The 15,022-nt window shown below is 33.0% G+C and overlaps 1 protein-coding gene across 6 annotated transcripts; it reads left to right on the top strand.

The window, feature by feature from the left end:
• Nucleotides 1-1,872: 1,872 nt before the first annotated feature.
• On the top strand, nt 1,873-14,447 carry LOC134273948 (uncharacterized). 6 transcript variants are annotated; one of them, XM_062756176.1, is made up of 10 exons: nt 1,873-1,943; nt 3,570-3,631; nt 5,458-5,518; nt 7,081-7,169; nt 8,042-8,221; nt 8,856-8,921; nt 9,135-9,206; nt 13,437-13,581; nt 13,891-13,978; nt 14,114-14,447. In XM_062756176.1, the coding sequence occupies exons 2-10, from the start codon at nt 3,610-3,612 to the stop codon at nt 14,423-14,425; spliced, it is 1,035 nt and encodes a 344-aa protein (XP_062612160.1). In that variant the 5' UTR covers nt 1,873-1,943; nt 3,570-3,609; the 3' UTR covers nt 14,426-14,447. The 6 variants fall into 6 exon arrangements, with proteins under 6 accessions (XP_062612160.1, XP_062612156.1, XP_062612161.1 ...); XM_062756172.1 differs by having other exon boundaries at nt 13,419-13,581; XM_062756173.1 differs by having other exon boundaries at nt 1,898-1,926; nt 13,419-13,581.
• The last annotated feature ends 575 nt before the right edge of the window (nt 14,448-15,022 follow it).

Below are 15,022 nucleotides of genomic sequence, written 5' to 3'. Positions count from 1 at the left end.
TAGTAGATATACCCAATAAAACATCTCTTTTCCCTTTGTGATACTTTCACGAAAAGATATGATGGAATGTAGTTAAAACTCTAAGAGTTCATCTGTTTAATAACAAAGATCTCAATACATTCATTTGTCCTTCTGTCAGTCCGTCCATCTGTCCGTCCGTCACAAAAACTTCAACCTTGGTCATATCTGTTGAATGAGAAGAGATAGGGCTTTCAAATTATACATGTACCTGTATATTACCTGTGACAAGACCTTTTTTTTAAAACTCTGATTTTTGACCCTGTGACCTTGACTTTGAAGTTTGACCTAGTTTTAAAAATTAAAGACTTAAAATTGACCATAACTTTTGAATGAGAAGAGATATGGCCTTCATATAAACATGTGTATTATTTATGATCGACAAAACCCTTCCAAACACCTTATGATTTTTGATCTCGTGACCTTGAGCTTGAAGTTTGACCTACTTTTCAAAAGCATTACGGCCTTGCTCATGACTTTTGAATGAGAAGACGCTTTCCATTTAAACATGAGCATTGCATGTGACAAGACCTTTTTTAAATACACTAAGATTTTTTTTTATCTTGTGACCTTGTCTTCGAAGTTTGACCTAATTTACAAAAAAATATTTAAATTGTCCCTATAACTTTTAAGAGGAGATAGGGATTTCATATTTGACAATTTGACTTGTGCATTTCCTGTGACAAGATATATCCAAGCATGCTATGATTTCTGGCACCTTGACCTTCATGACTGACCTAATCAGAAAAAAAACAACTTCGGTCATAACTTCTGAATGACATATGAAAGGGAGTTCATACTTGACGCAACATGCCATAAAAATAACATTTCACCTACAAAGACACCGAAAGCGGGGAACCTCAATTCTTTGAATCTGCCTGTTTATCGTTCATTTTGCAGTTTGATAATTGGGTGAGATTTACTCGCTCTTGAATGCATTCTCTTTAAAGTCACATAAGTAATAAATAAATGTATTCTGTAATCTTCAGACTTTTATTTGTTTCCAGTCTTTCTTTCATAATATTTAGTACAAAATTATATACATATAAAATTTATGATTTCATTTTCCTGTAACGTATTATTTCTGCAAATTTTTCTATTTTCGATGCAGCATGTACGCAATGGTTTAAAAAAAAAAAGAAGGATTATTTTCATTTTTTTTTTTTTGCATTAAGATTTTTATAGACACGTGCTCAAACACTACCGACTGTAGCAAGGATAATAATTCTTGTTTAAAGAACGGAAGGACGGGAACATATACGTAAGGTTACGGTTTCAGTATTGTATTGTAATAAGAAAAGTGTAGAGCAGATTCATTGTATAATATGTGTACAAGATATATTGTAGCATGAAATACATGCTACTAGAAAGATTGTCCTCATGATGTATGATAATGTGAATGATTTCAGCATTTGAAAACAACCGAATGAACGAATTGATTATAGCAGGTACTTGTATTGGATGTTTTATCCCAGGCGTTCTCATCTGTTTGGGTATTGTTTTAATGTTTTGGAAGCAAAAAACCCGAGAGAGGAAAAATAAATGAGTAAATGGGGAGTGATGATAAATAAAATGAAGAGGGGTCTTATCCCGTTAAACATTGGTTGTGAAGTATTAAACATGTGATAAAAACAATCTCACATGATTTGTAGTTAGTTGTGTGTTTTTAACCCCTCGCCAAGGCTCGGGGATATAAAACACACAACTACTTGGATACAAATCATATCCAACTACAAAACATGTAAGATGCTGTATCTATATTTCCTTCCTTCCCTGTGCAGAATGGAAAGGAAGTAAAATAATATTTTCATACAAGCACATATTCAAATATTGAAAGAAGACTTTAGATAAGACATATATTATAGCAATATATCCCAGGGATTGAGAGAAGATAAGGGTAAGAATGTGGTAAGTGTTTGAATAAGGTTAATTTTAATTTTAATTTTACAAATATGGATCTGTATTTTCATTGAAAAACTTTTCTTATTTGTGTTTTGAAAATATAAAATTTTGTTTAGATGAACAGATGAAAAATCTAGACGCACACTTAACATTATATCATGGATTTGAGAAGAGTTTTTGGTAAGATAACAATATTTTAATACTGGTATTCTTAACCTTTTTTTGCATTTTTAAGCATACAACCTCTCCAAAATTAACATGTTTCAAATAAATTTGTGATTTCATATATCTACAAATATAAAATGAAAGTAGATGCCCTTGATTGGTTGGTTGATTTTATGTTGTTTTATGTCTCATACGAGATATTTCCACTCATAGAAGAGCGTTACCATATATATATGAAGAGCTTCAAATTTTGACCTTTACTCGGCACTTAGGGCCATTGAACAGTGAGGAATCTTTATCGTGCCAACACCTGCCTTGGTACGGGACCTCGGTTTAATGCCAACAGTAAGCCCAACATTAGCGCACTATTATACATAACCAGCTATCAATATTCCATGTTGGGCCATTGTTGGCCCAATCAAGGTAACCCAACATAGATAATAGAACCATAATGTAAGATTTGGCAACGGTGTTCTGCTATCTGGGTTATTACAAATAAATAAGCATATACACAATTCAAAAAAATAGAATAAAACACTCTTTGGTGCTTGATCACTTAAGTGCAAAGTTAAAATGTTGAAAATATCATATCTAAACAAAAGCAGTCATCCAATGATAAGCATGGACATAGAAAGTCCTCTTAATTATTTCAGAATGTACCAACGTTGTCCCAACGTAAAGCTCAGCAGCTAATTATAAAATTGACACCATCAATTAGTTGGCAGTATAATAATTGGGCCAACGTTGGCCCAATATAGATATCCCATCTTTGAAGACCTAAACAAAATAATACTTGTGTGTATTACAAACATTGTGCCAACGTTGGGCCGACATACTACTACCAACTTGATAGGACACGTTCTTTAAGGGTGCATTACAAACAATGGGCCAACGTTTGGCCAACATACAACTACCAACTTGATAGGATACGTTCTACAAGGGTGTATTACAAACAATGGGCCAACGTTGGGCCAACATAATACTACCAACTTGATAAGGCACTTTCTTTAAGGATGTATTACAAACATTGTGCCAACGTTGGGCCAACATAATACTACCAACTTGATAAGGCACTTTCTTTAAGGATGTATTACAAACATTGTGCCAACGTTGGGCCAACATACTACTACAAACTTGATAAGGCACTTTCTTTAAGGGTGTATTACAAACAATGGGCCAACGTTGGGCCAACATACTACTAGCAACTTATAAATACTTTTTCTTTAAGGGTGTATTATAAACATTGGTCCAACGTTGGGCCAACGCCATGATCCATCCTTCTTTGGAAACTAAAGTGAATGGAAGTTGCTTACGTTGGACCAACAATGGGCCAACATAGGAATTCCGTCATGGTCGAGAAGGTTGACTTGGTAACATTGGTCCAACGTTGGCCCAACGTTGTTCCCCCAACGCCAACCATACAACCTTTAACAAATGTTGGCCCAACATAGTCATGCTATCTGGGAATGTACAATTTTGTTTAGAGGAACAGATAAAAAATCGAGACGTGCACTGAACATTATCATGGACCTGAAAAGAGTTTTTGGTAAGGATATTTTAAACCTCCTTTTTTGCATTTTTCAGCATACAACTTCTAAAAAATTAACATATTTCATATATCTGCAAATATACAAGTAGATGATCTTGAATATTATTTGTCATAAACTAAGACTTGAGGTATATATGTAATTATGTTTATTATACATGTCTATAGTATATGTACTAGCGTGTGCCATGAAATATGCCCCTGTGAAAAGTCAGTGATTAAAATACCAATAACCCATAACTCGAGCTCATAGCCATGGTATATAAAGTTTCCCAAGGAAGTTTTTTTTTTATGAGAAATACTGTACACAAATTTTCATGGTTCGAATCTCACAGTGGGACTTGGAGACCGGTCCTTCGGATGAGACCATATAAACCGAGGTCCCCATTAGCAGTAGGTGCTGGCACGAAAAAGATCCCTCCCTGCTCAATCTCTCATTGCCGATTAAAGGACAAGACAAATACGCACGCTAACTCTTGATTCACGCCTACATTTTGGAAGCATTTAGTTGAATATAAATAGCAATTTAGCCATAAAATCTTTGTTAAATACAAAGAACAGTTCAATGGTAATTGATGCATTGTCTTAATACCAGCGCTAAACAGTGAATTATCCATAATTCTAGTTTTTGAAAAAAGAGGGGTAGACGATATTTTCCATTGGAATCGGAGTTTCAAGCATCACCCTATTTTGAAATAGTCTTGGATATGGTGTTTTAAAAATATTTTCCGTTTTCCGTTGATTACTATAGTGAACAAGATGTGTTTGTGAAATACTATGCGCCCAGTGGCAACAAATTAAAAAAAAACATATTTTAGCATAAAGGTCACAGTGAAGGTCACAAGGTCATTGATCTTGATGTCACTTGAAAGATCTTGATTAGTGGAGTATGCATACCAAATATGAAGTCTCTATCTTTCATGGTTCAAAAGTTATGATGAAGGTTCAAAAAAGCTATTTTTAGCATATAAGACACAGTCAAGGTCATAAGGTCATTGAGCTTGGTGTCATTTGACAGATATTGATTAGTGAAGTACGCATACCAAATATGAAGTCTCTATGTTCCACGGTTCAAAAGTTATTGCGAAGGTTCAAAAAAGCTATTTTTAGCATATAAGACACAGTCAAGGTCAGAAGGTCATTGACCTTGGTGTCATGTTAAAGGGCTTTATTAGTGGAGTATGCATGCCAAATATTAAGTCTCTATCTTTTATGGTTCAAAAGTTATGGCAAAGGTTAAAGTTTGCAAAAAACTTTTTTTAGCATATAGGTCACACTCAAGGCCACAAGGTCATTGACCCTGGTGTCATTTGAAAGAGCTTCATCAGTGGAGTAGGCATACAAAATATGAAGTCTCTTACATTCATGGTTCAAAAGTTATGGCGAAGGTTAAAGTTTGCAGACAAACAGACAGACAGACAGACAACTAGACAGGACAAAAACAATATACGCCTCGGATCTTTCGATTCGGGCGCATAAAAACACAAGTTAATAATTTTAAAGTTATCTCTCTTTGTTTTCCCAAATAAGTAATGTTTTATGAAAATCCATATAATTATCTATAAAAATATTAAAAATTCATCAAATATGTTACCTTTTGAAAATTGACTTGAAGGTAGGCGGGAGAAAAATACTGTCGCTCGCAGTTCTTTGCAGCTCCCCATCAGCAAGTGATGGCGTCCCCATTTGAGAGCAGAAATTCTCGGGAGGGATATAAAACAACAGATAGAAAAACAAACAAACAAAAACAAATTTTCATATCGCCCATACGGAGGAGTTCATTGTTATTTTTTTCATGATATTCTCTTTAAAATTTCTTTTTCAAGGTATTCTGCTGTTCTTTTTGCCAGTACTCACAGCGGAAAACGAAAAGAAGAGTTTGAATGGGTAAGATAATATACAGGTTTAAAAATCTTAAATATCTTAATTCTCATATTATATTTATATTACTAGTATATGAATAAAATGTTATTTAAACTTTTAAAGTAATATTAAATTGAATTTAACAGAAATTATGTAGATAATCAAATGAGCCAGGTGTTGGATTCTGGATTAACCTAATTACTGTTCAGCTTCCTTAGTTTCTTGTAATACAGCCAGTGTTATAGCCCATGATAATATACTTGACAAAATGTTTATAACATTGATCGCATTAGTCAAGTAATATTGAGAAAAAATATTGTGGCCATATAAAGAAAAAATGAGAATATTTTTACTTTTAATAATTGAAATATCTAGTACATATATACTGAAAGAAAATTTCATTCAAGTTTCGTTTTTTTAATATTCATGTAAAATATCAATTAAATTGATTAAACTACTGATCCTATAAATAGTATGAAAAGTCCCGTCTCCCTCTCCATCTTGTCGACATTTAAATAAATACTTCCTTAAAATACTAAAAATAGGATTTCAGAATGCAGTTATTTCTGTAGCAGCAAATCCACAGATGGGCCAGTGAGAATTGTACTGAAATTTACATAACATTTTCATGACTTCCAATCTTACCTATCCTTTGATCCTTTAGTTGTTAGTAAAAAATGATCATTTTGGGAATTAGAATAGCACGGTGTATACTAGTTCTCTTATATCAACTGAAAGATTAACTGCAGATCTGTAGCTCTCCGAAAAAATATATTGACAGATCGGATTTTTTTTGGAGAGCTACAGATCTGTAGTTACTGAAAGATGTACTTGAACTAAAATTTTACAACAGGGATAATCTAAACAAGCCATAAAATCATTATTCGTAGCTTTCTCTGTAGATGTTTTTATAATTCTTAATTCTTTTATTGGATACCGTAAACACCTTTAACTAATTATGCGCCCGAATCGAAAGATCCGAGGCGTATATTAATTGTTTTGTCCAGTCTGTCTGTTTGTCTGTTTAGCTGTTAATCTGTTTGTCTGGTGTCAACGTAAACCTTCGCTATAACTTTTGAACCGAGGGAGATAGAGACTTCATATTCGGTTTGCATGCTCCACTATTTAAGTTTTTTTTTAAATGTCACCAAGGTCAGTGACCTTGTGGCCTTGACTATGACCAATATGCTAAAAATTGTTAATTGGAACTATATACCGGGTGCATAGTATTTCAAAAACACATCTTATTTACTTGTATTGCCTTTTTATGTGTATTAAAAGTTTGCTCAGAAAATTGTTGTTCATTATTGAAGATGGTAATGTTATAACTCATCCTGTCAAGTTTGCTGATTGCACTATAATGTTAATACAGTCCAATCATATGTCACTATGTGATACTCATGCATTGAATAATTAACGAAACAACATTTTGTCACTCTGATTTTATGCAGTTTTTACGGGAAAATATAACTCGAAATTTTGAAGCTATTATAGGTCACAAAATAGTTCTGAAGCTTGCCACAAAACAGCGTAAGAAAAATTGAACCTTGATAATTAACTAACATTATGGATGGATTTATTTGCAGAACTGGTTGTTTAATAACAATTTTGAAAATCGGATTCAGTCATGACACCTGTGAAATCACGGATCAACATTCTATGAAATTGTTTCCGGGTATTGTTTTAGATTTTTTATCATGTCAATGCATGTCCTTTGAAAGAAAGACGTACAATGAAAGAACATTATATTTAAGGAATGAAGCTTATTTCAACTTTTGTTATGCGATATATAAAAATATCTTGGGGCAGTTTACGCTTTATAAACCGCGAACCGGTTTATAAAAAAGCGCAAACTGCCAAAAGTTATGTTATATCGTATAATATAAGTTGAAATAAGCTTCATTCCTTTTAATTTAATTTCTATGTAGACAATAAGACAATTTTTCCTCCTGAAAAAGGCTTTAAATATAGCGTATTTTAAAAGTAACGCCAAGTAGAGTAATTACGTTTTTTGACGTAACTCATTGTGACGTATGCAAGTTATGTTATACAAAATGGATAAAATATTTTATCCAATCAAATGATGTGATACAATTAAAATTGAATTATAAGGACATACATTGCAATGCAAATTATTAAAATTAAATAAACTTTCTTTGGTTATATCAATTGATTAATTGTTGTTTAATGTCCCTCTTGAAAAATTTTCACTCATATGGAGACGGCACCAGTCATGCCGGGGTTGAGCTGCAAATGTTGTTCTATACTCGGCACTCAGGCCCACTGAGCAGTGAGGGATCTTTTTCGTGCCAGCACCTACTGTGCATGCGACACAGGACCTCGGTTTATAGGTCTCATCTGAAAGTCCGGTCTCCATAGTGGGTCTTTCACAGTGGGATTCAAACCCGCGACGTAAGGATCAACTTAGTTTGCGAATCTAGAGCAGACACTCTAACTAATGAGCCACGCGGGCGACACAAATGAATAAAATTAAATGATAACAAAAATGCATAATAATAAATGTCTAGTATCTTTTTATCATTGTAGAATCTGTAGAGTTCCCCTGCAAAGATCAATGTACTTTTGAAGTGGACGTTGATGAATGTGAAAATAATCAAGAGAGGAAAAAAAGGGCCACAAATGGGAAAAGTCGGAAGATGCTTTTTAATCAGAGTCAATTTAAAGACGTGTTAATTGACATGGAATGTGCCTCAAAAAATCTATACGGTAATTTGATAAATAGTAAATAAAAATTTTATTAAATTTTTTCTGCTCATGATTTTAATCTTTGAATCTCACATATGCATATTTACATTGATATGCAATGTGAAATCTACAATGCATGGCTGATATCTGAACGGAGGTTTCAAGAAAACGGTAAAGGAATCATTCTTGCAAGTTTTAATACAAATTTAGATAAATTGGATTACTAATATATTTGCACGATCTAATGAATATTGATCAATGAGAAATAAATCACGTAGAAGAAATATCATGAAAACTACACCTAATTTTTTAGTACATGGGCCCATGAAACGATGTACGGTACTTGGTCAGTTTATTTTTTGCTCGGGAGCAGAGAAGAAGATTTTCAAAGAAATAAAGCAGTTTAGCTATATATTCTATTTAGCCCCGCCCTAGCACTAGAACCCCTGACCTTGAGGCCATGAATTTCACAAACATGGTAGAGGATTCAATGCTGATAACAATCATGCCAACAGTTTGACTGCTTGACACATCCTTGCACTTTCACAAATTTTAATTTTGTCATTAATACTTAAGAAAAGTGACAAACTTGTTGTGTATTAATATAACTTGAATAGACTAATATATTTCTCTGTTTGATATCTTTTTTTGTTAGAAAATATTTGTAAATGTTCAGGGACTTCCACAAGCAGCTATAATGATTACTCAACCAACAACAATCGTAAGTGATGACCACCTTGATAAAAATCAACAAGTTTAGATGGAAAAGATATATTTATATACGTAATGGAGTTTTATGAAGATACTTACTTTTACAATCGACGACTGTCTTTTACAATTTAAACATATACAAACTCCAATTACTAAAATGTAAAAGTCAGCAGTAGAATGTAAAAGCAAGTCTCTTCACAAAACTCGAATACTAATATTTTAGGCGAAAAAGAATCTACGACGCTTGAGCCTCAGATTGGAACATCTGATATGTACTCAGAACATCAGTCTTATGGTAACTAACAACGATTGATTTATCTTCCATATCCATCTTATAATTCCAGAATATTGATTGTACGAGGGTCATTCAAAAAATACGTAGACAATGCTTCTCATCGTCATATAATTATTACAAGATTATAGATAAACACATTTTCGTAAACATAAACATTTATTTTGTCGAAGTGTGAAGTTTCATTCCATTTGATTAAATAGAACTCATGTTAGCCAAAATTTAAACCAACATGTTTTGTTAACACGGAGCATGGTTAACCAACATTGTAACTTCAAAGACAACGTTGAGAAAGTTTGTCAAAATTACACTAATTTTCTTAATTTCAAACACGGTTTGTAGCGTCTTCTCCATTCAAAAAACATATCCATAACACTTGACACCTAGTTTGCGAATAATTGTACAAATATAGCTTGAATAAGAATGTCATTGTTTTCAAATTCTTTAATTAATTCTGCAACAGTGCAGCACACATCACGTTCAATGACGTTCCTAACTCTTTCGACAATATTTTTAACTTTAACTTGTTTCTTTGCAGACAATCCTTCGTTCAATTCAAACTCGCTACCACTCAAAAAATTGTATTTTCCATTTAATACAAATACACAGATTATTTTTCATACAGATCCTGGTTTATACGGATTTTTTAAGCTTGTAGAAGAAGTTTCTCGAATTTAAAGTACAATTTTATTGCTACTTGCTGCTCCGTGACGTCCTCCAACGTCATGTTTTTTTGCTTTTTTTAATCAAGTCCATATGTATTTAGAAACTGATATCTTTTAAATGGAGCGACATATTACATAACCTGATTTCATTTTAATTAATACAGCAATACTTTATTTAAAAATGTAAATTTTATTTCGTTTCAGCTCCATTTATTAGAGGTATGGCTGTAAATACATGTACTATAAAGTGAAAATTAGTAAATTACTCAATTTTGACGGTGCTCCGTGACCCCATTTTTGCTGATCTAAATCCCTGGTAATTTTAATAGATATGAAGATACATTCCATTTTTTTACTCAAATTATTTGAATCTGTTGTTAAAATATTTTTACCAAATTTGGATATAATGTGACGTTAAATAAAAAAGTTAGGACAAAAGTCTACGAACTTTTTGAATGACCCTCGTATATTGTTTATTGTTTAACGTCCCTTTCGAGAATTTTTCACTCATATAGAGACGCCACCATTTGCCGGCGGAGAGCTGAAAATTTTGTCCTTTACTCGGCACTTAGGGCCATTGAGCAGGGAGGGATCTTTTTCGTGCCAGCGCCTACTGCGACACGGGACCTCGGTTTATACGGTCTCATCCGAAGGACCGGTCTCCACGTCCCGCAGTGGGATTTGAACCCGCGACGTAAGGATTGACTCCTTACTTCGCGACTCTAGAGCAGACGCTCTAACCACTCCAGAATAAAAAAAAGCTGAAATATTACTAACTTGAATTTAGTATATTTTATGAAGATGTGATTGTTTGTAATGTTAAACACTGAAGTATTCAATGATAATTTTATTCTCGTTGTAACGCACGTTTTTATTGGCTGAACAATTAGTTAAATCTGTATAACCCGGTTTGTGGCAACGCACTTTGAAATCAAAGTACTCATAAGTACAGAGAGCCGGGCTCATCTACAGAGTAGAATGAATTTCGTACATGAATCACATTTATATTCTGATGAAAAAAATATTTAAAAACTATCGATATAAATTATAAGACACTGCCAGTGAGTTTTTCAATCCTAATACTACGGTCCGATTTTGTCAGAATCAGAATATATCTGGTACCGCAGCTGAATGTAAACAAACAGGCCAGTCTGGTTCCCTCTCCTGCTTTACCTCGTATGTTTAGAGCAATCGCAACTTCTCGGGCCTTTCCGACTAGCGGAAAAACGACCTCGAATGTACTAGGACGACGCCATTACAACTCCCCCTTTTCACGATCTTTGAAATAAATGCATTGAGACCTTTCATCTGTGGAATATGGGGTTCAACTTTATTCAATGTAATGATATTACTTAAAATATACCATAGAAGGAACTTCTATCTCCGTCTACACTATATTTGAATAAACAGGAAGATGTATAAATTTTTAACATCCGGTGATGTTTATACATTCGAGGTTGTTTTTCCGACCTCTGACGGAAAGACCCGAGATGATGCGATTGATGTTTAGAGAACTACGATAACATTGATTATCAAAAATCCTTACGCTAATGAACTATGTTCTTTGACTAAGGACTGAAGATTTCAAAGTCATTACTACTAATGTGGGTGTTGCTAAAACGCGGAACGGAAAACGGAACGGAAAATGGAACGGAAAGCGGAATCGAACGAAAAACGGAATGTTTTATTTTGGATTAAATCTCTTAAAATACACAAATTTTATCATAAACGATATATCTTGTACATATTCAATCCCCAAATGTTAAATACAAGTTGATTTTGTCATGCTCAGTCTTTTATTTACGAAAATCGCTAACATAGCAGACACCTAGAATCGAATTTGAAAGAGGGGGCGGGGAATAAACGAACTTAAAAAGTATTTGATAAGTTCCAACTCCAACATCTTTCAGTACTTTTTTTTTTACACTAACTTACATTAATTAGATTCACAAAAATGTGAGGATGTCAACTTGAACGAACATTTCCGCAGTAAAAAGGTTATGAACTTGAGGAGGGGGGGAAATATTTGATATCTAGATGAACCATGGAAATAAATAAGAAATAAAATGTTAAAAAAATTATTAGGATTAATTGGGGCAAACCTTTACGAAAAGCTCCAAAAACATCTCTTATACACACTGGTTGTTAAAATTATATTCAAAATAGTGTCGCTTTCTATATATTTTATATATTTAAAATCTGGATAGTCAAAGTTGGAAAACTCTCATGTGGTAGATATAATGCAAAATCTTTGCATTCAGTGAAGTTGAATTTTGTTTCTTTGCGGTACATATATGTGTATGTTAGGGGGTGTGTATGAATGACCCCGTAATATGAGCTTGTTTTCCCGCTCATCGGAAAGGTTTGAGATCGAAGTTGTAATAGGTCTGACCCCCAACCCCCTTTTGTGTCCAATTTATACATAAGGTTTAATAAATCAATTTTTAATGTGGCCGTGGGCCCCTACACAGACCCGATTTCCCAGACCCACTCCCCCTTTCATGACTCGCTAATTCGACACTGCATGCATAATCTGAATATTATAACTAGTTATTTTTGTCTTTACAGACATTGACATTGGAAACAAATTGAAAGAGGGGGTGGGGTGGGGTCAGCAAAAAAATTCCAGCATACAACAAATTTGACAAGCAAAAAAAGGGGGGATATATTATTATGTCCTTTGCCCAAACACGAAAATCCTATTTCGTGTGTGTGTCGGGGGGGGGGGGCAAATTTCTTACACTACCATTTTTTCAACGGAGGGTGTGTATGACTCTTGAATATATATAATATTTTACAATAGATTTTTATTAGAAATGACTTTAACAACAAGAATATTGATCTTTTATCTGATTTATATCGAATCTATGTTATTTGTTTGACAAAAAAATTTCCGTTTTCCGTTCCATTCCGTTTTCCGTTCCGCGTTTTAGCAACACCCCTACTTATGTTTATTTATATAGATAAAATTTTGTTTTATTTTTGTTGCTTTTTAGCGTTAACATTATCTCAAAGGCGGTTGAGAGTAAGAACTATATTTTTGCACGTAACTTTAAAATGGCGACTATGGGGTTGACTTCCTGCCTTGAACAGGATCACATAAGCCGGCAATTGCTCTTTGAGCAATAAGCCCGGCTAAAAATTATGTACTTTGAATTTTTTTTTCAAAGTGCGTTATTTTTTAAAGTGCGTTGTAACAGTGGGTTGCCTCAGTCAAAATGACTTACGTCAAAAACATATCAATCCGCGCGATGTTCCATTTAAATTTCTGCAATGAAATGTCATCTATGACACGAAAATTATTTTTTTTTTCTGAATAACTTTCTAAGGATTGAGTTAAATAGCTACAAAAATTATAAGGTATAACATGGATTTGACCAGTTTAAGCTTTATTATATATTATATTAACTACTTCGCTGTGTATACAGTTTCAACTGCTCCAAACCTAGATAATATTCTATAAATTGCCTAATGGGTAGCTATTAAATTAATTCCTTAAAAATCGAAAAATTAACAAACTTTCTTACATGCTTCTGTATTAATTCTTAAGATGACGTATTTACAAGAGAAATGTCACATGTATCAGGGGAAACACATAATTTAACCGCACTAGTGGTTGGATTCGGCGTTGGATCCTTTATTCTCGGTGTGGTCCTCAGTCTCGTTGTTGTCTTCATCGTTAGGAAATGTAGAATCCAAGGAAATCAGAACAAGTAAAGCGAATATCTTTTTTAAAAAAATAGATTTGTACCAAAAATTGGTTAAGTAATCTGAAATTCCTAGAAGTTATTGCTAGTAATATACTTATTGTATGATAAAGAAAACAATGGAAAATCTTTTTTCCTGCCTCAAGAACTTTTGCATTGTTATCATTTAAAAAAATATATATGTATAAAATATAAATTAAACTTTAAGGGATGTAAAAACAACTTGAACTGCTTATATTTATATTCTATTTTCTGGAATTTTTTGCATTTTTTTTTTTTTAGAGAAAATGAAATTGTATCAAATAATTGTTTTAGTGATTTAAAGTGCAACGTGAACAACCCAATTTATAACAAAAACGTTGAAGGTAGCGAATCTAGTCGAAGAGGAAGTATCCCTAATACGGTAATTTTCACAGATAGATTTATATTATGCTTTTTTGTGCCCGATAAATAGAATTAAAAAATATTTATCAAACTTTTATGAATAAAGATATATTTATTTCTATCTATGAAAGATGTAGCTCTATTACTTAAACAGGTTTCTACCATGCCTATTGCCGACACAAACACTGCCTATTCCGAGGTAAAAATACTTTCGGATAATAAAGGTGATATCTACAACCATCTACATGAGAAAGTTACTCCTGATACATCTGGTCTAAACAGCGATTACGACCATGCCAAGCCTTTAAAGGAACAGCTTAGTCCAGACAGAGAATACAGCCATCTCACTTCCAAAATCGACTCGGAGGATTTCAAATCAAACGAAGATATTCAACAATCAGCAAGAATAGAAGAAAACGCAGATGAAAACAATGATAATTATTTTACATTGGAAAAAATAAATTAACATTTTGTAATGTTCGCCTATATCATAGTCAACATTTTGACGGGTCGATTACATGTACATTGCAATTTTTTTTTATTTTTAGTTTTAACACGTATTTTCATGATGTGTAAACTGTACATTTGATCAGCCATTGTTTTTGAAATATGAATATAGGAGAATATGTTTTACTTTACTTTCATATGAATATTTATATTTTTAAAGATATGAAAAGATTATATTTTCGGTGATGAAGTGATATACATTTGTCGTGAGACACGGATGTTTACACTACACACAAGTCAATAGATGAATTTTATGTAATACTTTATATCTTTCATTTTTTTTTTGTTCGTTATATGAAAATAAATCACGGAGAAATGGGTTATTTGATCTTAAAAAGAAATAGAAATCAATGGATATATAGCTTTTTCAGGTACCGCTTTGATATTTATCCACTGAGGAAAAACAATCATAATTTGTCTGGAATGTTAGTCCAAATAATTTTTTTTTCATTCGAAATATGTATGATTTAATATGAATGCATGTAAAAAAAATTATAGAATGGATGAGTACGAATGATATTTATATTGTCTTCTTTTAGGAATAGAAAGTTAGAAA

This window comes from Saccostrea cucullata, unplaced genomic scaffold, assembly GCF_032062105.1.
Source record: "Saccostrea cucullata isolate Sc308-1 unplaced genomic scaffold, CSIRO_AGI_Scuc_v1 ctg1276, whole genome shotgun sequence".
NCBI lineage: Eukaryota > Metazoa > Mollusca > Bivalvia > Ostreida > Ostreidae > Saccostrea > Saccostrea cuccullata.
This window is presented reverse-complemented; position numbering and strand designations above follow the sequence as displayed.

Excerpts from the sequence above, each read along its gene's own strand:
- LOC134273948 (XM_062756172.1), top strand. The coding sequence starts at position 3,610 with ATGGACCTGAAAAGAGTTTTTG. Across the intron at positions 3,632-5,457 it reads GGACCTGAAAAGAGTTTTTG|GTATTCTGCTGTTCTTTTTG; the intron begins GTAAGGATATTT and ends TTCTTTTTCAAG. Across the intron at positions 7,170-8,041 it reads TTCTATGAAATTGTTTCCGG|AATCTGTAGAGTTCCCCTGC; the intron begins GTATTGTTTTAG and ends TTATCATTGTAG.